The following is a 26,041-nucleotide window of genomic DNA, read 5'->3' on the forward strand; positions in this document are numbered from 1 at the left end:
TGTACACCTGAGATTCTGTTCTTGACTTGATTTCTGTCAATGTACACCTGAGATTTTGTTCCTGACTCGATTCCTGTCAATGTACACCTGAGATTCTGTTCTTGACTTGATTTCTGTCAATGTACACCTGAGATTCTGTTCCTGACTCGATTCCTGTCAATGTACACCTGAGATTCTGTTCTTGACTTGATTCCTGTCAATGTACACCTGAGATTCTGTTCCTGACTTGATTTCTGTCAATGTACACCTGAGATTCTGTTCTTGACTTGATTTCTGTCAAAGTACACCTGAGATTCTGTTCCTGACTTGATTTCTGTCAATGTACACCTGATATTCTGTTCTTGGCTTGATTTCTGTCAATGTACACCTGAGATTCTGTTCCTGACTTGATTTCTGTCAATGTACACCTGCGATTCTGTTCCTGACTTGATTTCTGTCAATGTACACCCGAGATTCTGTTCCTGACTTGATTTCTGTCAATGTACACCCGAGATTCTGTTCCTGACTTGATTTCTGTCAATGTACACCCGGAATTCTGTTCCTGACTTGATTTCTGTCAATGTACACCTGATATTCTGTTCCTGACTTGATTTCTGTCAATGTACACCTGCGATTCTGTTCCTGACTTGATTTCTGTCAATGTACACCTGCGATTCTGTTCCTGACTTGATTTCTGTCAATGTACACCCGAGATTCTGTTCCTGACTTGATTTCTGTCAATGTACACCTGAGATTATGTTCCTGACTTGATTTCTGTCAATATACACCTAAGATTCTGTTCCTGACTTGATTTCTGTCAATATACACCTAAGATTCTGTTCCTGACTTGATTTCTGTCAATGTACACCTGAGATTCTGTTCCTGACTTGATTCCTGTCAATGTACACCTGAGATTCTGTTTCTGGCCTAATTTCTGTCAATATAAACCTGAGATTATGTTCCTGACTTGATTCCTGTCAATGTACACCTGATATTCTGTTCTTGGCTTGATTTCTGTCAATGTACACCTGAGATTCTGTTCCTGATTTGATTTCTGTCAATGTACACCTGCGATTCTGTTCCTGACTTGATTTCTGTCAATGTACACTCGAGATTCTGTTCCTGACTTGATTTCTGTCAATGTACACCTGAGATTCTGTTCCTGACTTGATTTCTGTCAATGTACACCCGGAATTCTGTTCCTGACTTGATTTCTGTCAATGTACACCTGATATTCTGTTTCTGACTTGATTTCTGTCAATGTACACCTGCGATTCTGTTCCTGACTCGATTCCTGTCAATGTACACCTGCGATTCTGTTCCTGACTTGATTTCTGTCAATGTACACCTGCGATTCTGTTCTTGACTTGATTTCTGTCAATGTACACCTGAGATTCTGTTCCTGACTTGATTTCTGTCAATGTACACCCGAGATTCTGTTCCTGACTTGATTTCTGTCAATGTACACCTGAGATTCTGTTCCTGACTTGACTTCTGTCATTGTCATTCTGTCATCAACTATTATACGTTATGAATATCACGTGGAGAATAAAGAAAGCAATTTTACAACCGATTCCACACGAGTTAAAATAATAATTTGGTACAAATGTCACTAAAAACTTGACATTGACAATGACTTGTACTTATTAGTTCAAGTTCAAACTGAATATGCAACACAGGACTACTGAGCACCTCAATCCACTACATCAATGTTTTTAGGCTGTTTATAACTTGAATTTTTTTTACATATTTGTCTTAATAGATTGGAATGTATGTATACATTTGTTGATATAGACAAATGACCACTTATGATATATCAGATGAAAAGTATTTTAATGTACAATTCTCATCTGGCAACCAGAATATTATTTGAATACAATATAACTGTTACAATATAATATAATTAAATCATCAAAGTAGTTAAAACTATAGTTTTGATTTTGGAGTTTTGTTAAATCTCTCAATAGTGAAGTGCGAAAGATCATATGATGGTGTCTTCTTCATGGCGAGTTCAGACAAAACTTTACCCACTACTGGTGCCAATTTGAAACCATGACCTGTAATTAAAACATTTGAGAAATTGTGATTTCTAGGATTGTTACTCTGATGTTTTGAATAAGCTTAAGGTAGCGAGAGGAGAAACACAATTAATAGTTTAATTGAGGTTAGGACTTTCCTCGCCCGTTACTAAGCATGAAGCTATGGCAATATATATGTTTTCCGAAAAAGTTGGGATATTGTAATGTTCATATACTCAGCATAATGTCATGGTGACATAGCGTCCTCTATAGTTCAAATGTACTTGAATTTGAATATCATGTATCAGGGTCATATGGTAAATAAAGTAGTTCTACACCGGTATAATCAGTGACGTCTAGTTGCATTTCTTTCATACTCAAATCCTACAGATATAGGAGAATACAATTGTGTATTTTTCTTCTTAATATTTGCTTAGGGAATTATGTTTTTATCATTCCTGTGAATTTTTTGCAGGATGGGCCATTTCTCACTGTTTCTGATATTTTCACTGCTACATTAAAAGATAACTGATTCTCAGAATTGGTATGTTTCTCATAGTTTTGGAAATATAGCCAGTGTACATGTTCTCGTGGTCGTAACTATTTTAGCCCATTTTGTGGCAAACAGATTGTGGAATTTGTACATCATTAGAGTAAAGAAAAGTGTTAAAAGATGGCATTTTCAACAGTTATGATAGTCAAAGTTTAGTTTTCGTAAAAACTCAAAATGTTTCTTCGAATTAGGCCAGGGATGAACGGCAAATTAATTACCAAATGTTTACCATTTCGATCATACTGCATAATTTGATTCTAGGAACAGCATAAGTTTAAGGAGTACAGAAAATGTTCAAAATCCAGGAGAGATGAGAAAGTTTATTGAAAGATACATTGGAAAGAAAGTTGAAATTAAATTCAACCACAACAGTGTCACCATACGGTCAAACACAAATATGAAAGAAGTGTGGATGAAAGCAATCAAGGCTGTATTCACTGAAGACAAGTACACTTACATCAAGAAAGGTGAAGAAAAAAGTGAACAACTCCGTATTGCTGATGGTGACAACACAGTTACTATTAAGATGTATGATAATAGCACTTTACTAATACAAGGAAACCATTACAACCAGTGGATGGAAACAATGGGAAGAGAGATGTTCTCCAAAATATAAGAACTGTTGGGTTTAAATGTGAATTTTGAATCAGCAGAAGTTACTGAAGATACTGTATCAAAAAATACAAGAGCAAGGCGTGATCCTAAAAAACCAATTAGATTCAACGCTGAGGAATACGAACTATAAGCCAGCACAATTAAACCACAAAAGACACACCATGATGAAAGCAATACAAAAACCGATTCACAAAGCAAAGGCATCAACCAAGCAAAGACCTACAACTCCAACAAGATCTACCAAGCCAAATATTGCTAACACTCCATCCAGAATCCCATGCCGCATCTCGAAAACACCTATTGTAAATAATGGAGGATCCCTGGACAACACAGAGCTAGCAGCAACTTTGTCACAAATGTTCAAGTCCATTCAACAAATTGACAAAAATTACTGCAATATTATGAGATCGAGCTCAATCACACAGGAATTAACGGACAAACTAATGAAAGTGGAAGATAATCTAGCCAAACAATCAAGAGACATACAGAAGATAAATAAACTTCTGGAAAATAAAATGAGAAAGGATGAAGCAACTACACCAGGTACAGGCACAACTATACAGAATGGGGAAGCCATAGCCACACTGAATAGAGAGAAGCATAACAAGTATTGAGAAAAGTTTTATAAACAACGATAAAGCCATATCAAAAATAACAGCTCTACAAGAATCCACCAAGTCATGTGTTGAAAAGGAAAAATAAATCCTAACCAAGCTGCAACAAGACAGACATTACTTACAACAACAGCTTGAAAAGAGGGGGGAAGAAATTGACATATTGCAAAGTGAGAATGACAAACTACGGAAAGATATCAGAGAACTGAGGCATGATACACAAGACAACTACACAAGAAACCAATACAGTGTATTTGCACCAGAAGACAACAGTGATGATAGTCAAACTAACACCTCTACCAACAGTGAATTCACAACTGTCACTAAGAAGATCAGATCATCTAGAAAGGTACAAACATTAATAATTGGTGATTCAATGCTAAAGGACATTAATACTAGAAGAGTTTATAGAAATACACAGGTTAAGACATTACCAATCTGATTAAAATCTGATGTAGTGTACGGGCTTTAATTATTTTGGCTATAAACTTATTTTAATTTTATTTGTTATTATTTTTGTTATTAATGCCCTTTTATCTCATTATTTTACTTTGATTTTGATTTTGTGATTTTTTTTAATTCTGCCCTACCTACATCTGATCCGACGCCTATGTAACGAGATTTCAACGAGACCCACTATCGACAATTTTAGTCAACGAATCACATACCTCCTTCTATAGCGCACATGATGACGTCACCAGGTGGCAAACACACTCAAATAAAATGGCGGATTATACCGACATTAGTGACCGTGAATAACATAGCTTTTCGGTAAGTTTATCATTGTCAAATGCAACAAAAGTCATTTTTATGTTAATATTGTGACTCGAATGGTTCGACTTTAGATCGTTATTCCGCATAGTTATTCTGGTTGTGTTGATTTTGTTTCCACCGGTTCGACCGAACACCAGTGTCTTTTTCCAGTCGCCTGCCCTGGAGACGGGTGATGTTTTGTTGACGATCGGGCCAAAATCGTCTACGGTATTGAAGCTGTAAATATTCATCAAATTGTATCAACATTTTGTACATTATACAATAACTCTTTATTAAAGTAATTGAGCTGATTTGGACTGGAATAAAATATTTTTTATTTGGAACACATCGCAATTGATCAGGAAATATTTGTTTGCTCCAATTTTCTGCGTCGATGCCGTGGGCCGGTGACCGTTATACAATTTAAAATCAGTTTGCATTGTTTACTATAGCTGTTTACAGTGTTCTAATCATTACGATTTACTTATTTTTTTGCTTCCATTCTAGATAATTATGCTCAGTGATGTAAAATTGAAGCGATGACTAAATGAACGAACCTTGGCTGGCGAAGATGTATCTGGAAGTGTACACATTTGTTGGAAGTGAAAAAAATATTCAATGTAATGACAAAAATTGTAAAATGCTGTGGAATGTCTTTTGCAAATAAAAATATACTAGCAATTTTCTATTAATGGTTTATTCAAGTGGGCAAAATATAATGTACAGAAAGATTGCCCTTATACACTGAAAAGTAAGCAACGGACAGCCTGTATAAAAGGGGGCTGTGATTGGCTGTTACTTACGCGAGATTTGAACGGGACTTACATAGGCGTCGGATCAGATGTAGGTAGGGCGGAATTAAAAAAAAAAATCTCAAAATCAAAGTAAAATAATAAAATAAAAGGGCATCAATAACATATATAATAAAAAATAAAATTAAAATAAGTTTATAGCCAAAATAATTAAAGCCCGTACACTACATCAGATTTTAATCAGATTGAGATGGACGGAAGATAAAAGACATAACAGAACACATCCAAAAAGCATCTATTGTAAAAGAGGTTGAAAATATTGTGATTCATGTTGGCACCAACAACTTGGCCGATAAACACAAAGTTGATGAGTGTATGGAAGAATACACCACCTTGATTGATACTATCAGAGAAAAGAACCCCACAGTCAAGATAAGCATATCATCGGTTATTCACAGAAAAAATGATGTAGCTACTAACAAAATAATAGACAATTTCAACAGTAGATTGAAGAAGATTAATGGAAATAATGTACATTTCATCAACAACAACAATATTACTTCTGAAACTCACTTGATTGATGCAGTACACTTAAACAAACGTGGAACAGCTGAGCTGGTGAAAAACATCAAAGACACTATTGGGCCACTGATTGGAGTCAACAGACAAGAAAAAACAAATCACCGATACAACAATGCAAGACATCGTCACAACAGAAGTTATGATACACCCAAGGAAGTGCACAGACCAAGAAACAACAAGGAACAATACAGACCAAGAAACAACGAGGAACAGTACAGACCAAGATACAATGACAACACTACAGACCAATAGATCCAGTTCCATTTCATATGCAGTTTCCTTTAACATCGTTCCTTGGCTACTCACCACCTTCACATTGGCCAGGAATGTACGGTCATAGACCACACTTCCCCAATTAGAATTAATATGTGCTGTCAGAAAACTAGGAAGATTATTAACATTTCACAACGGAGATCATTATCATTGTCTTATTGGTACATACAAAGTTTAGCCAGGAAAACTCAGGAAAATGACTTCATTAAAGACATTAATTGTCATGACATTGTTGGTCTTGGTGAAACCTGGCTTGACAAACACTCTGCATCTTCGTTCAATATACCTGGATATTACAATTACTCAATAACAAGGAACAATCACACAGGTGGAGGACTAACAATCTTAATCAAGCAGGATATCAAACAAGGAGTGAACATCATTGAAAATACATCTTCTGAAGTAAATTCTGGTGTAAACAAAAGAAGAACTTTTTTGTTCAACTTAAGGATACTTATCTCTGTTTTGTTTATAATCCCCCACTGAACTCAAAACACTGCAATCCTGACTTTTTTGAACACTTAGAAAAGGACATATCTAAATTCTCACAGTTTGGTAACATTGTCATTCTAGGAGACTTTAACAGCAGAACTGGTATGTTAAAGGATTATGCTGATTTTGATGATACATTTTTACCATTACCATTTTCACTAGATAATAATGACATAATAACAGTTCGTAACAATCGAGATACTACAGTCAATGCATACGGTAAAGCTTTAATTGACCTTTGCAAAAATTGTGATATGAGGATACTGAATGGCAGAATGCCAGGAGATTGTAGTGGTAACATAACATGTTACCATTACAATGGAGTAAGCACAGTTGATTACGCCCTGTCGTCTTGTGATATTATTGATTATTTTGATTATTTTAAAATCCATGATTTTACTTATCTTTCAGACCATTGCCAGATTTCTTGCCAACTTAAATTAAATAAGATAATTAAATTACATAAAACCAATAATAATGATTTACATAATCTACCTAAAAGCTGGGTCTGGGATAAACTTTCAGTTTTTAATTACCAGGATAACCTTGCTTCAACACATAGTCAACATAAAATAAATTCCTTCTCAACTAACAAATATACATTAGATAGTAAGGGAATAAATGATGCAGTAAATAATTTGAATTCATTAATTACTGAGTCTGCAGACAGAACATTTAACAAGAAGTCTAATAAAAGTAAGAAGCAGAAACCTAAAAAGAAAAATGGTTTGACAGAGACTGCATGGTACTCAAAAAAGATCTTGTTAAAACAGCCCAATTAGTTAATAAATTTCCTTTCGATACTAGGTTGAGAGACTTATTTTATAGAAGAAAGAAGAAATTTATTAAATTAAAGAAACAAGCAGCCTATCGGCTGAGATAGTCCGCTGTTAGCAATGCACATTTCAATTAAAGAACTGAAGACATCATTAGAAAATGAACAATATGTATAGTATCAAAGCAATTGGACTTACAGTTTTTAACAAGAAGTCGAAAATATCACTTTCTATCAAAAATGACCAAAATATTCACCAAAATTAGAGAATTGAAGATATCATCACGAAATGAACAAATCTGAGAAAGGTCTACATGTAGTATCTATATGTGTAATATCAAAGCAATTGAACTTTTGGTTTTTAACAAGAAGTCAAAAATATCACTTTTTACCAAAAATTACAAAAATATTCACCAAAATTAGAGAATTGAAGATATCATCACAAAATGAACAAATCTGAGAGAGGTCCACATGTAGTACCTATATATGTAATATCAAAGCAATCGGACTATTGTTTTTTTACAAGAAGTCGAAAATATCACTTTTTACCAAAAATGACAAAAATATTCACCAAAATTAAAGAATCGAAGATATCATCACGAAATGAACAAATCTGAGTAAGGTCTACATGTAGTATCTAAATATGTAATATCAAAGCAATTGAACTATTGGTTTTTAACAAGAAGTCGAAAATATCACTTTTTACCAAAAATTACAAAAATATTCACCAAAATTAGAGAATTGAAGACATCATCACAAAATGAACAAATCTGAGAGAGGTCCACATGTAGTACCTATATATGTAATATCAAAGCAATCAGACTTGTGGTTTTTAACAAGAAGTCGAAAATATCACTTTTTACCAAAAATTACAAAAATATTCACCAAAATTAGAGAATTGAAGATATCATCACGAAATGAACAAATCTGAGAGAGGTCCACATGTAGTACCTATATATGTAGTATCAAAGCAATTGGACTTGCGGTTTTTAACAAGAAGTCGAAAATATCACTTTTTACCAAAAATGATAAAAACATTCACCAAAATTAGAGAATTAAAGATATCATTACAATATGAAGAAATCTGAGAGAGGTCCACATGTAGTACCTATATATGTAATATCAAAGCAATTGCACTTGCATTTTTTAACAAGAAGTCGAAAATATCACTTTTTACCAAAAATGACAAAAATATTCACCAAAATTAGAGAATTGAAGATATCAACATGAAATGAACAAACCTAAGAGAGGTCTACCCAAGGTAGATATACACCAAGTATCAAAGCATTCAGGCTTGTAGTTTTCAAGAAGAAGTCGAAAAAGTAAAACATTGACACGAACGACGGACGACGACGGACAATCACTCGTATGATAAGCTCCGCTCGACAAAGTCGACAGCGGAGCTAAAAACAAGAAGAAAACTTAATTGTGAATAAACTTATTAACTTAAATAATACTAACCCTAATCAATTTTGGAAAGTTATTAATCAATTAAGAGAATCAACTCATGAACAGGCAAGCCATATTTCACCAGAGGAATGGAATAGGTATTACAGTAAATTAAATGCCTGTGAGACCAATAACAATTATCATAATAACATAATTTCTGAAATTACATCAACTTGAAAATAGGAAACATTTAGCAACTAAATTGAATAGCACAATTACAGATAAAGACATTAAATTAGCTATTAAAAAACTTAAGTCAAAAAAGGCAGCAGGGTATGATGGATACTGTCCAGAATTATTGAAACAAAGTTCAGACTTCCTGATTAAACCACTACAAAAACTTTACAACCTCATCCTGGATTCAGGTATTTACCCAGATATCTGGAACATCAGTATCATATCACATATTTTTAAGAAGGGAGGTAGAGCAGAGTCTGGTAATTATAGGGGAATATCTGTTTCCAGTTGTGTGGGTAAGACATTTTGTGTTATTATGAATAATAGAATTCAACAGTTTATTGACAAAAACAATATTTTACATTCCAACCAAGCTGGCTTTCGAAAAGGTTTCCGCACAACTGATCAAATTTTCACTCTAAAAACAATTGTACATAAGTATATAAAGCAAAATGGAAGACTATACACTTGTTTCATAGACTTCCAGAAAGCTTTTGATACTGTCTGGAGAAATGGTTTATTTTACAAACTTCTGAACAGTGGTATAGACGGGAAAATTTATAATATTATTAAATATATGTACTTAAATACAAAGGCCTGCATACGATTTGGAAACAAGACTTCTTCTGTTTTTGAGACAACTAAGGGATTAAAACAAGGCTTTGTAATCAGCCCCATGCTTTTTAACATCTATATTAATGACTTAAATGATGTATTACAGGATAGTTCAATAGACCATGTTTCACTAAATGACACTAAAATTAGCTCACTCTTCTATGCAGATGACCTAGTTTTACTTTCCACAACAAACAATGGTCTTCAAAAAGCATTAGATATTTTATCAGACTATTGTTCTGATTGGAAACTTAGTGTCAATTTAACAAAAAAGAGGTTTAAAAACACATGATAAATTCCTATATCTTGGAAATCATATCAACTGTGTTAACTCCTATAATTACTTAGGTGTTACAATGCAGTCCAAAGGGAAATTTACTGAAGCCAGACAAAACATGACAGATAAAGCCAACAGAGCCTTATATGCAATGTTAAGACACATTCCATCTGAATGCAACTGTAAAACATTTATCTATCTGTTCAGAACATGTACATGTGTATTCTTCCAGTACTCATTTATGGTTCAGAAATTTGGGGAATTGAAGTTTTGGATGAAAACAAATGGGACAAAACTACAAGTGAAAAACTACATTTGAAATTCTGTAGAAATATTCTAGGCCTAAATAAATTTGGTGCAAATTTAGCTTGTAGGGCAGAGTTGGGCTGTTTCCCATTACTAATAGACACCAAGAAAAACCTTATCAAGTATTGGTTACGCATACAAGGGCTTCCAGACAAATGTCTTACAAAACAAGCATATTATGAACAAATGAAATTCAATTTACCATGGTGTTCATCGGTTCAGAATTTAGTTATTGACTCAAGAATTCAAACTAGTAAAACAGATTTGAATATAAAGAACATTGATAAGACTTTAAAAGAAAACTATTATATTACATTTTGGAAACAGAATGTCAATCAAGAAAACACAAAACTAAGAACATATGCAAAATTCAAAAACACTTATAATTTTGAGTCATACTTAAATTGTCTTCCGAAAAAACATCAAGTCTGCATGTCACGCTTCCGAACAAGTAACCATTGTTTGGCTATTGAAAAAGGAAGGCACACACAGCCAAAAACTCCCATTGAAAAAATAATTTGTAATTTGTGTTCCCAAAATAAAATAGAAGATGAAGTTCACTTCCTTTTAGAATGTGATCGGTACAAATATATTAGACATGAATTGCTCACAGAAATTACATTAACTAATGCAGGAGATAAATTGAGTAATTTTATATTTTTGATGAGCAACAAGGACTCCAAGGCAATTAAATGTATGGGGACCTGTCTACTTAAAGCCATGGAGTACAGAAAACTTTAACGTATCTATTTATATTGTTATGTAATTGTGTTGTGTATGGATATATTTATTGCTTTTTACCAAAAGAAATATTGTAATTTCTAAGGATGCAATAAAACTTGATTATTATTATTATTATTATTATTACTTGATCTACAAGGACTGTTTTGTAATTATATCAAAAAAAAATTAAAAAAAAAAATTAAGCCAACCAGGATCTTATTTTAATCAGATTGATTGTCATTGTCGTCGGATTAACACCAACTTTTCATAGCTTTAAGGTGACAATGAGAGGAACTTGAATGTGTCCAGACAAACTATTTCATGGATTATTTACCAATGTGTTGTGGTTTGATTTGGGGTCAATGCAACTAAAACAGAAATTAAAATTCAGGACACTACTTTTCAAAACGCGTTACTTGAATAAAACTGTCCAGACACATTCAATTTACCGGACTATTGAACAACTTGGAAAAGTGAAAACAAAACTTCTTACCACCAGCATAAATGCGTAATAATTTTTTATAAAAAAAACAGTAATTTTTCACTTTTGATTAAGTAACGCACCGTAGAATGCAGATACGGGCATGACAAACACACCTTTGAAAAGCTTGGAGTCTGGCGATTCCAAAAGTATGCAAATAATAGTCCCGCTACCTTAAATAGCTGATCAAATTGGATGAGATCTACACCATTATGTATGTTTGCTAATTATTGACAGAATAAATAATCAAAGAAAGCTTAGAAAGAACTCTCACATGCTGTGAGTATTGGAAATACATTCAAAATTAATTTAAAATTGAGTAGACAAGAATCGTGGCAACTAATATTTCTCTGCTATTTGAGATGCACAATTTGAAAACAATGTGATCCACGTACTGTTTATAAAAGCAGTCAAGTAGAAACAGTCTATATTTTTTTTTATCTGATTTGGACTACTACTTTCACAATTTTTTTTATCTGATTTGGACTACTACTTTCACAATTTTTTTTATCTGATTTGGACTACTACTTTCACAATTTTTTTTATCTGATTTGGACTACTACTTTCACAATTTTTGCATGGTATTTTTACACAGGACATCTCTCATTCTAACTCTAAGAAAATTTTACACTGATATACAAAGTAACCAAGTTTGATCATTTTGGGATTAGAATTACTCAAGTTGTTATGTACATATTAACAATACAACAACGATGACAGACAATTCCCCCTAATATACCTTTTCCTTTCCATCTTTGATGATAGAGGCAAGGTAAAAATCAATGGAAAGCCAAAAAGTAAATTATTATGCAAATTAAGTCATTAATATGGATTTACCTATTCCCCAAATTAATTAAATAATTAAGTTTCATTGAAATGTAAATAGTACTTGAGATTCAATGGAAAAGCAGAAAAATTATGAATTATTATGCAAATTAGGTAGTTAATATGAACAGAATTTAATCTAAAACTAAGAAGGTCTGTGCATTGTGCTAGAGCATCTATGTACCAAGTTTTATTGAAATGGGATGATTAGTACACACACACACAAATGCATGTATGACATTTAAAATACCAAACAATCAGATTTCAACATAAAGTTTTTCATTGGACAATCAGTAACAGATTAGTTTTGATGAATTCAACAGCAGAGCTAAAAAGATTATCTTAATTCATATATGAACAAACTTATTGGTAGCCAATATTGAAATTGATATTATAACTTTGCATAAAAAAACATCACTGTCATTGTAGATACTAACCTGAGAAACCAGCACCTATAACAATATTCTTGAAATGTGGATGGGTATCCAGTATGAAATCAGAATCCGGTGTCACCTAATAAAAAGAGCACTGACCCATTACTAACTGCCTACACAGCTGAAGCAGAAAGCATAGCACAAATATTTCTCATCCATAATAGGTACAGAACACATTACTGCATTCAAGAATAAAAAAACTTTAATTTGCATGTGTGAATTTGGGCAAAATTTGTTGTCAAAACTTACTGTATACATGCACGTTTCCACAACACATGGCTTGTTTTCTAAGCTTGGAAAATGACTGGTAATATAACCTTCTAGATAATTGATATCATCTCTATTACGGGCAATATCACGGTGGTCTGGATCAACCTCTGAACCTCCATGTAAACAAACCTACAAAATTATAAAATATATTAAATAAGAAATATATAAAACAATGTTGAGTAAACAAAGTTGATTAGCAATAAAGGTAAAGCACAATGTAATATTTATTTGAAATGTAAGTGGAATGACAGTTGCATATGTGTGCTGCGTTATTGTATACAATGCAGTATGACCATATAATGTGACCGTACACTACATGTATGTAATGTGACTATACACTGTGTAATGTGACTTTACACTGTGTAATGTGACTGTATGCTGTGTAATATGACCTTACACAATGTAATGTGACTATACACTGTGTATTATGACCTTACACTGTGTAATGTGACCTTACACTGTGTAATGTGACTGTATGCTGTGTAATATGACTTTACGCTGTGTAATGTGACCTTATACTGTGTAATGTGACCTTACACTGTGTAATATGACCTTATACTGTGTAATTTGACCTTTCACCATGCAATGTGACTGTACACTGTGCAATGTGACCTTACACGGTGCAATGTGGCCTTTCACCGTACAATGTGACTGTATGCTGTGTAATGTGAACTTACACTGGGTAATATGACCTTACACTGTGTAATATGACCTTACATGGTGTAATGTGACCTTACACTGTGTAATGTGACCTTTCACCATGCAATGTGACCTTTCACCGTGCAATGTGACTGTATGCTGTGTAATGTGACCTTACACTGGGTAATGTGACCTTACGCGGTGCAATTTGACCTTTCACCATGCAATGTTACTGTATGCTGTGTAATGTGACCTTACACTGTACAATGTGACCTTACACTGTGAAGTATGACCTTTCACCATGCAATGTGACCTTTCACCGTGCAATGTGACTGTATGCTGTGTAATGTGACCTTACACTGTGCAATGTGACCTTACACTGGGTAATGTGACCTTACACGGTGCAATTTGACCTTTCACCATGCAATGTTACTGTATGCTGTGTAATGTGACCTTACACTGTGCAATGTGACCTTACACTGTGCAATGTGACCTTACATAGTACAATGTGTCCTTACACTGTGTAATATGACCTTACATGGTGCAATGTGTCCTTTCACCATGCAATGTGACTGTACACTGTGTAATATGAATGTATGCTGTGAAATGTGACTATACACTGTACAATGTGACCTTACACTGTACAATGTGACCTTACACTGTGTAATATGACCATAAACTGTACAATGTAACCCTACACTGAACAATGTGACCTTACACTGTAAAATGTGACCGTACACAGTACAATATAACCCTACACTGTACAATGTGACCTTACACTGTACAATGTGACCTTACACTGTGTAATATGACCATACACTGTACAATGTAACCCTACACTGAACAATGTGACCTTACACTGTAAAATGTGACCGTGCACAGTACAGTATAACCCTACACTGAACAATGTGACCTTACACTGTAAAATGTGACCGTACACAGTACAATATAACCCTACACTGAACAATGTGACCTTACACTGTAAAATGTGACCATACACAGTACAATATAACATACATATATACAATGTGACCTTAAACTGTGAAATTTGTCATACACTGTGTAATGTAACCTTGCACTATGTAATGTGACCTTACACTGTGCAATGTGACCTTTTACCGTGCAATGTGATTGTATGCTGTGTAATGTGACCTTACACTGTGTTATGTGACCTTACATTGTGCAATGTGACCGTACACAGTACAATATACAGTAACCCTACACTGTACAATGTGACCATACACTGTGAAATGTAACCATACACTGTACAATGTGACCTTACACTGTGTAATATGACCATACACTGTACAATGTAACCCTACACTGAACAATGTGACCTTACACTGTAAAATGTGACCGTACACAGTACAATATAACATACATATATACAATGTGACCTTAAACTGTGAAATTTGTCATACACTGTGTAATGTAACCTTGCACTATGTAATGTGACCTTACACTGTGTATTGTGACCTTACACTGTGTAATGTGACCATACATTGCAAAATGTAACCCTACACTGTATAATGAGACCTTACACTGTGTATTGTGACCTTACACTGTGCAATGTTACCTTACACAGAACAATGTGACTGCACAATGTGACTATGTAATGTGATCTTACACTATGTCATGTGACTGTACACTGTGCAATGTGATCTTACACTGTGTTATGTGACCGTACACTGTGCAATGTGACTGTATGCTGTATAATGTGACCTTACACGGTGCAATGTGACTGTGCACAGTACAATATCACCCTACACTGTACAATGTGACCTTACACTGTGAAATGTGACCATACACTGTGCAATGTGACCTTTCAATGTGCAATATGTGACTGTATGCTGTGTAATGTGACCTTACACTGTGTAATATGACCTTACACGGTGCAATGGGACCTTTCACCGTGCAATGTGAGTGTAAGCTGTGTAATGTGATTTTACACTGTGCAATGTGACCTTTTACCGTGCAATGTGATTGTATGCTGTGTAATGTGACCTTACACTGTGTTATGTGACCTTACACTGTGCAATGTGACCGTACACAGTACAATATAACCCTACACTGTACAATGTGACCATACACTGTGAAATGTGACCATACACTGTACAATGTGACCTTACACTGTGTAATATGACCATACACTGTACAATGTAACCCTACACTGAACAATGTGACCTTACACTGTTAAATGTGACCGTACACAGTACAATATAACATACATATATACAATGTGACCTTAAACTGTGAAATTTGTCATACACTGTGTAATGTAACCTTGCACTATGTAATGTGACCTTACACTGTGTATTGTGACCTTACACTGTGTAATGTGACCATACATTGCAAAATGTAACCCTACACTGTATAATGAGTCCTTACACAGTGTATTTTGACCTTACACTGTGCAATGTTACCTTACACAGAACAATGTGACTGCACAATGTGACTATGTAATGTGATCTTACACTACGTCATGTGACCGTACACTGCAATATGATCGTACACTGTGTTATGTGACCGTACACTGTGCAATGTGACATAACACTGTGAAATGTGACCATACACTGTGCAATGTGACGTTCCGCTTTGTGATGTGACCGTCCGCTGTGTAATGAGACCGTACACTGTGACCTTACACTGTGTAATATGACCTTGCGCAGTGTAATGTGACCTATACTGTGTAATGTGACCTTACACGGTGTAATGTGACCTTACACGGTGTAATATGACCTTACACGGTGCAATGTGACCTTTCACCATGCAATGTGACTGTATGCTGTGTAATGTGACCTTACACAGTGCAATGTGACTGAATGCTGTGTAATGTGACCTTACACCGTGCAATGTAACTGTATGCTGTGTAATGTGACCTTACACGGTGCAATGTGACTGTATGTTGTGAAATGTGACCTTACACGGTGCAATGTGACTGTATGCTGTGTATTGTGACCTTACACGGTGCAATGTGACTGAATGCTGTGTAATGTGACCTTACACGGTGCAATGTGACTGTATGTTTTGAAATGTGATTGTTCACCGTGCAATGTGACTGTATGCTGTGTAATGTGACCTTACACTGTGTTATGTGACCTTACACTGTGCAATGTGACCTTACACGGTGCAATGTGACTGTATGCTGTGTAATGTGACCTTACACGGTGCAATGTGACTGTATGTTGTGAAATGTGATTGTTCACCGTGCAATGTAACTGTATGCTGTGTAATGTGACCTTACACGGTGCAATGTGACTGTATGTTGTGAAATGTGATTGTTCGTCGTGCAATGTGACTGTATGCTGTGTAATGTGATCTTACACGGTGCAATGTGACTGTATGCTGTGTAATGTGACCTTACACCGTGCACTGTGACTGTACATTGTATGCTGTGTAATATGACCTTACACGGTGCAATGTGACTGTATGTTGTGTAATGTGACCTTACACCATGCAATGTGACTGTATGCTGTGTAATGTGACCTTACACCGTGCAATGTGACTGTATGCTGTATAATGTGACCTTACACGGTGCAATGTGACCATACACTGTGCAATGTGACCTTTCAATATGAAATGTGACCATACACTGTGCAATGTGACCTTTCAATGTGCAATATGTGACTGTATGCTGTGTAATGTGACCTTACACTGTGTAATATGACCTTACACGGTGCAATGTGACCTTTCACCGTGCAATGTGAGTGTAAGCTGTGTAATGTGACCTTACACTGTGCAATGTGACCGTACACAGTACAATATAACCCAACACTGTACAATGTGACCATACACTGTGAAATGTAACCATACACTGTACAATGTGACCTTACACTGTGTAATATGACCATACACTGTACAATGTAACCCTACACTGAACAATGTGACCTTACACTGTAAAATGTGACCGTACACAGTACAATATAACATACATATATACAATGTGACCTTAAACTGTGAAATTTGTCATACACTGTGTAATGTAACCTTGCACTATGTAATGTGACCTTACACTGTGTATTGTGACCTTACACTGTGTAATGTGACCATACATTGCAAAATGTAACCCTACACTGTATAATGAGACCTTACACTGTGTATTGTGACCTTACACTGTGCAATGTTACCTTACACAGAACAATGTGACTGCACAATGTGACTATGTAATGTGATCTTACACTATGTCATGTGACCGTACACTGTGCAATGTGATCTTACACTGTGTTATGTGACCGTACACTGTGCAATGTGACCTAACACTGTGTAATGTGACCATACACTGTGAAATGTGATGTTCCGCTGTGTAATGTGACCGTCCGCTGTGTAATGTGACCGTACACTGTACAATGTGACCTTACACTGTGTTATATGACCTTACCCTGTGTAATGTGACCTATACTGTGTAATATGACCTTACCCTGTGCAATGTGACCATACACAGCACAATATAATCCTACACTGTGCAATGTGACCTTGCGCTATGTAATGTGACTGTACACTGTGTAATATGACCATACACTGTACAATGTAAACATACACTGTGACCGTACATTGTGCAATATCACTGTACACTGTACAATATGAACGTACACTGTGTAATGTAACGATACACTGTGCAATGTGACCTTACACTGTGTAATGTAACCATACATTGTGTAATGTGACCGTACACTGTGCAATGTGACGTACACTTTGTAATATAACAATACATTGTGTAATGTGACCTTACACTGTGTAATGTGACTGTACACTGTGTAATGTGACTGTACACTGTGTAATGTGACAGTACACTGTGTAATGTAACCATACACTGTGCAATGCGACCTTACACTGCGTAATGTGACCTTACACTGTGTAATGTGACCATACATTGTGTAATGTGACCGTACACTGTGTTATGTGACCATACATTGTGTAATGTGACCGTACAGTGTGTAATGTGACGTACACTGTGTTATGTGACCATACATTGTGTAATGTGACCGTACAGTGTGTAATGTAACCATACACTGTGTTATGTGACCATACACTGTGTTATGTGACCATACATTGTGTAATGTGACCGTACAGTTTGTAATGTAACCATACACTGTGTTAGGTGACCATACACTGTGCAATGTGACTGTACACTGTGTAATGTGATCATATACTGTGCAATGTGACCATACACTCTGCAATGTGACCATACACTGTGTAATGTAACCATGCATTGTGTAATGTGACTGTACACTGTGTAATGTGACTGTACACTGTGTAATGTGATCATATACTGTGCAATGTGACCATACACTCTGCAATGTGACCATACACTGTGTAATGTAACCATGCATTGTGTAATGTGACTGTACACTGTGTAATGTGACTGTACACTGTGTAATGTGACTGTACACTGTGCAATGTGACCATACACTGTGCAATGTTACCGTACACTGTGCAATGTGACCGTACACTGTGTAAATTGACCTTACACTGTACAATGTGACCTTACACTGTGTAAAATGACCTTTCACCATGCAATGTGACCTTTCACCATGCAATGTGACTGTATGCTGTGTAATGTGACCTTACACTGGGTAATGTGACCTTACACGGTGCAATTTGACCTTTCACCATGCAATGTTACTGTATGCTGTGTAATGTGACCTTACACTGTATAATGTGACCTTACACTGTGCAATGTGACCTTACATAGTACAATGTGTCCTTACACTGTGTAATATGACCTTACATGGTGCAATGTGTCCTTTCACCATGCAATGTGACTGTACACTGTGTAATGTGAATGTATGCTGTGCAATGTGACCTTACGCTGTGTAATATGACCTTACACGGTGCAATGTGACCTTTCACCGTGCAATGTGACCTTTCACCGTGCAATGTGACCTTACGCTGTGTAATATGACCTTACACTGTGTAATATGACCTTACACGATGCAATGTGACCTTTCACCATGCAATGTGACTGTATGCTGTGTAATGTGACCTTACACGGTGCAATGTGACTGTATGCTGTGTAATGTGACCTTACACGGTGCAATGTGACTGTATGTTGTGAAATGTGATTGTTCACTGTGCAATGTGACTGTATGCTGCGTAATGCGACCTTACACGGTACAATGTGACTGTATGTTGTGTAATGTGACCTTACACCGTGCAATGTAACTGTATGCTGTGTAATGTGACCTTACCCCGTGCAATGTGACTGTATGTTGTGAAATGTGATTGTTCGTCGTGCAATGTGACTGTATGCTGTGTAATGTGATCTTACACGGTGCAATGTGACTGTATGCTGTGTAATGTGACCTTACACCATGCAATGTGACTGTATGCTGTGTAATGTGACCTTACACTGTGCAATGTGACTGTATGTTGTGTAATGTGACCTTACACCGTGCAATGTGACTGTATGCTGTGTAATGTGACTTTACACCGTGCAATGTGACTGTACACTGTGTAATGTGACCTTTCACCGTGCAATGTGACTGTGCACAGTACAATATCACCCTACACTGTACAATGTGACCTTACACGGTGCAATGTGACCATACACTGTGCAATGTGACTGTATGCTGTGTAATGTGACCTTACACGGTGCAATGTGACTGTATGTTGTGTAATGTGACCTTACACGGTGCAATGTGACTGTATGCTGTGTAATGTGACCTTACACGGTGCAATGTGACTGTATGTTCTGAAATGTGATTGTTCACTGTGCAATGTGACTGTATGCTGTGTAATGTGACCTTACACGGTGCAATGTGACTCTATGCTGTGTAATGTGACCTTACACCGTGCACTGTGACTGTACATTGTATGCTGTGTAATATGACCTTACACGGTGCAATGTGACTGTATGTTGTGTAATGTGACCTTACACCATGCAATGTGACTGTATGCTGTGCAATGTGACTGTATGCTGTGTAATGTGACCTTACACCGTGCAATGTGACTGTATGCTGTATAATGTGACCTTACACGGTGCAATGCGACGGTGCACAGTACAATATCACCCTACACTGTACAATGTGACCTTACACTGTGAAATGTGACCATACACTGTGCAATGTAACCTTTCAATGTGCAATATGTGACTGTATGCTGTGTAATGTGACCTTACACTGTGTAATATGACCTTACACGGTGCAATGTGACTGTATGTTGTGTAATGTGACCTTACACCGTGCAATGTGACTGTATGTTGTGAAATGTGATTGTTCGTCGTGCAATGTGACTGTATGCTGTGTAATGTGATCTTACACGGTGCAATGTGACTGTATGCTGTGTAATGTGACCTTACACCATGCAATGTGACTGTATGCTGTGTAATGTGACCTTACACCGTGCAATGTGACTGTATGTTGTGTAATGTGACCTTACACCGTGCAATGTGACTGTATGCTGTGTAATGTGACTTTACACCGTGCAACGTGACTGTACACTGTGTAATGTGACCTTTCACCGTGCAATGTGACTGTGCACAGTACAATATCACCCTACACTGTACAATGTGACCTTACACGGTGCAATGTGACCATACACTGTGCAATGTGACCTTTCAATGTGCAATGTGACTGTATGCTGTGTAATGTGACCTTACACTGTGTAATATGACGTTACACGGTGCAATGTGACCTATCACCATGCAATGTGAGTGTAAGCTGTGTAATGTGACCTTACACTGTGCAATGTGACCTTTTACCATGCAATGTGATTGTATGCTGTGTAATGTGACCTTACACTGTGTTATGTGACCTTACACTGTGCAATGTGACCTTACACGGTGCAAGGTGACTGTATGTTGTGTAATGTGACCTTACACCGTGCAATGTAACTGTATGCTGTGTAATGTGACCTTACACGGTGCAATGTGACTGTATGTTGTGAAATGTGATTGTTCGTCGTGCAATTTGACTGTATGCTGTGTAATGCGACCTTACACGGTGCAATGTGACTGTAAATTGTATGCTGTGTAATATGACCTTACACCATGCAATGTGACTGTATGCTGTGTAATGTGACCTTACACCGTGCAATGTGACTGTATGTTGTGTAATGTGACCTTACACGGTGCAATGTGACTGTATGTTGTGAAATGTGATTGTTCGTCGTGCAATGTGACTGTATGCTGTGTAATGTGACCTTACACGGTGCAATGTGACTGTAAATTGTATGCTGTGTAATATGACCTTACACCATGCAATGTGACTGTATGCTGTGTAATGTGACCTTACACCGTGCAATGTAACTGTATGCTGTGTAATGTGACCTTACACGGTGCAATGTGACTGTATGTTGTGAAATGTGATTGTTCGTCGTGCAATGTGACTGTATGCTGTGTAATGTGACCTTACACTGTGCAATGTGACTGTAAATTGTATGCTGTGTAATATGACCTTACACCATGCAATGTGACTGTATGCTGTGTAATGTGACCTTACACCGTGCAATGTGACTGTATGTTGTGTAATGTGACCTTACACCATGCAATGTGACTGTATGCTGTGTAATGTGACCTTACATCGTGCAATGTGACTGTATGTTGTGTAATGTGACCTTACACCGTGCAATGTGACTGTATGCTGTGTAATGTGACCTTACAACATGCAATGTGACTGTACACTGTGTAATGTGACCTTTCACCGTGCAATGTGACTGTGCACAGTACAATATCACCCTACACTGTACAATGTGACCTTTCAATGTGCAATGTGACTGTATGCTGTGTAATGTGACCTTACACCATGCAATGTGACTGTATGTTGTGTAATGTGACCTTACACCGTGCAATGTGACTGCTGTGTAATGTGACATTACAACGTGCAATGTGACTGTACACTGTGTAATGTGACCTTTCATCGTGCAATGTGACTGTGCACAGTACAATATCACCCTACACTGTACAATGTGACCTTTCAATGTGCAATGTGACTGTATGCTGTGTAATGTGACCTTACACTGTGTAATATGACCTTACACGGTGCAATGTGACCTTTCACCGTGCAATGTGAGTGTAAGCTGTGTAATGTGACCTTACACTGTGCAATGTGACCTTTTACCGTGCAATGCGATTGTATGCTGTGTAATGTAACCTTACACTGTGTTATGTGACCTTACACTGTGCAATGTGACCATACACAGTACAATATAACCCTACACTGTACAATGTGACCATACACTGTGAAATGTGACCATACACTGTACAATGTGACCTTACACTGTACAATGTGACCTTACACTGTGTAATATGACCATACACTGTACAATGTAACCCTACACTGAACAATGTGACCTTACACTGTAAAATGTGACCGTACACAGTACAATATAACCCTACACTGAACAATATGACCTTACACTGTAAAATGTGACCGTACACAGCACAATATAATCCTACACTGTGCAATGTGACCTTGCGCTATGTAATGTGACTGTACACTGTGTAATATGACCATACACTGTACAATGTAAACATACACTGTGACCGTACATTGTGCAATATCACTGTACACTGTACAATATGAACGTACACTGTGTAATGTAACGATACACTGTGCAATGTGACCTTACACTGTGTAATGTAACCATACATTGTGTAATGTGACCGTACACTGTGCAATGTGACGTACACTTTGTAATATAACAATACATTGTGTAATGTGACCTTACACTGTGTAATGTGACTGTACACTGTGTAATGTGACTGTACACTGTGTAATGTGACAGTACACTGTGTAATGTAACCATACACTGTGCAATGCGACCTTACACTGCGTAATGTGACCTTACACTGTGTAATGTAACCATACATTGTGTAATGTGACCGTACACTGTGTTATGTGACCATACATTGTGTAATGTGACCGTACAGTGTGTAATGTGACGTACACTGTGTTATGTGACCATACATTGTGTAATGTGACCGTACAGTGTGTAATGTAACCATACACTGTGTTATGTGACCATACACTGTGTTATGTGACCATACATTGTGTAATGTGACCGTACAGTTTGTAATGTAACCATACACTGTGTTAGGTGACCATACACTGTGCAATGTAACTGTACACTGTGTAATGTGATCATATACTGTGCAATGTGACCATACACTCTGCAATGTGACCATACACTGTGTAATGTAACCATGCATTGTGTAATGTGACTGTACACTGTGTAATGTGACTGTACACTGTGTAATGTGACTGTACACTGTGCAATGTGACCATACACTGTGCAATGTTACCGTACACTGTGCAATGTGACCGAACACTGTGTAAATTGACCTTACACTGTACAATGTGACCTTACACTGTGTAAAATGACCTTTCACCATGCAATGTGACCTTTCACCATGCAATGTGACTGTATGCTGTGTAATGTGACCTTACACTGGGTAATGTGACCTTACACGGTGCAATTTGACCTTTCACCATGCAATGTTACTGTATGCTGTGTAATGTGACCTTACACTGTATAATGTGTCCTTACACTGTGTAATATGACCTTACATGGTGCAATGTGTCCTTTCACCATGCAATGTGACTGTACACTGTGTAATGTGAATGTATGCTGTGCAATGTGACCTTACGCTGTGTAATATGACCTTACACGGTGCAATGTGACCTTTCACCGTGCAATGTGACCTTTCACCGTGCAATGTGACCTTACGCTGTGTAATATGACCTTACACTGTGTAATATGACCTTACACGATGCAATGTGACCTTTCACCATGCAATGTGACTGTATGCTGTGTAATGTGACCTTACACGGTGCAATGTGACTGTATGCTGTGTAATGTGACCTTACACGGTGCAATGTGACTGTATGTTGTGAAATGTGATTGTTCACTGTGCAATGTGACTGTATGCTGCGTAATGCGACCTTACACGGTGCAATGTGACTGTATGTTGTGTAATGTGACCTTACACCGTGCAATGTAACTGTATGCTGTGTAATGTGACCTTACACCGTGCAATGTGACTGTATGTTGTGAAATGTGATTGTTCGTCGTGCAATGTGACTGTATGCTGTGTAATGTGATCTTACACGGTGCAATGTGACTGTATGCTGTGTAATGTGACCTTACACCATGCAATGTGACTGTATGCTGTGTAATGTGACCTTACACTGTGCAATGTGACTGTATGTTGTGTAATGTGACCTTACACCGTGCAATGTGACTGTATGCTGTGTAATGTGACTTTACACCGTGCAATGTGACTGTACACTGTGTAATGTGACCTTTCACCGTGCAATGTGACTGTGCACAGTACAATATCACCCTACACTGTACAATGTGACCTTACACGGTGCAATGTGACCATACACTGTGCAATGTGACTGTATGCTGTGTAATGTGACCTTACACGGTGCAATGTGACTGTATGTTGTGTAATGTGACCTTACACGGTGCAATGTGACTGTATGCTGTGTAATGTGACCTTACACGGTGCAATGTGACTGTATGTTCTGAAATGTGATTGTTCACTGTGCAATGTGACTGTATGCTGTGTAATGTGACCTTACACGGTGCAATGTGACTCTATGCTGTGTAATGTGACCTTACACCGTGCACTGTGACTGTACATTGTATGCTGTGTAATATGACCTTACACGGTGCAATGTGACTGTATGTTGTGTAATGTGACCTTACACCATGCAATGTGACTGTATGCTGTGCAATGTGACTGTATGCTGTGTAATGTGACCTTACACCGTGCAATGTGACTGTATGCTGTATAATGTGACCTTACACGGTGCAATGCGACGGTGCACAGTACAATATCACCCTACACTGTACAATGTGACCTTACACTGTGAAATGTGACCATACACTGTGCAATGTGACCTTTCAATGTGCAATATGTGACTGTATGCTGTGTAATGTGACCTTACACTGTGTAATATGACCTTACACGGTGCAATGTGACTGTATGTTGTGTAATGTGACCTTACACCGTGCAATGTGACTGTATGATGTGAAATGTGATTGTTCGTCGTGCAATGTGACTGTATGCTGTGTAATGTGATCTTACACGGTGCAATGTGACTGTATGCTGTGTAATGTGACCTTACACCATGCAATGTGACTGTATGCTGTGTAATGTGACCTTACACCGTGCAATGTGACTGTATGTTGTGTAATGTGACCTTACACCGTGCAATGTGACTGTATGCTGTGTAATGTGACTTTACACCGTGCAATGTGACTGTACACTGTGTAATGTGACCTTTCACCGTGCAATGTGACTGTGCACAGTACAATATCACCCTACACTGTACAATGTGACCTTACACGGTGCAATGTGACCATACACTGTGCAATGTGACCTTTCAATGTGCAATGTGACTGTATGCTGTGTAATGTGACCTTACACTGTGTAATATGACGTTACACGGTGCAATGTGACCTATCACCATGCAATGTGAGTGTAAGCTGT

General features: G+C 37.1%; 1 protein-coding gene across 2 annotated transcripts in view; it reads right to left on the reverse strand.

Moving 5' to 3' along the window:
• Positions 1–1,795: 1,795 nt before the first annotated feature.
• The window catches only part of LOC146733846 (peroxisomal sarcosine oxidase-like), a 161,097-nt gene continuing 136,851 nt past the window's right edge, over positions 1,796–26,041 (reverse strand). For both annotated transcript variants that reach the window (XM_085491421.1, XM_085491420.1), the window contains 3 exons: positions 12,943–13,092; positions 12,697–12,772; positions 1,796–2,036 (listed from right to left, as the gene is read on the reverse strand). In XM_085491421.1, coding sequence (XP_085347547.1) covers positions 1,906–2,036; positions 12,697–12,772; positions 12,943–13,092 — 357 coding nt within the window. In that variant the 3' untranslated portion in view covers positions 1,796–1,905. The remainder of the gene's footprint in view (positions 2,037–12,696; positions 12,773–12,942; positions 13,093–26,041) is intronic.

This window comes from Saccoglossus kowalevskii, chromosome 16 (genome assembly GCF_978046115.1).
Source record: "Saccoglossus kowalevskii chromosome 16, keSacKowa6.1, whole genome shotgun sequence".
Lineage (NCBI taxonomy): Eukaryota > Metazoa > Hemichordata > Enteropneusta > Harrimaniidae > Saccoglossus > Saccoglossus kowalevskii.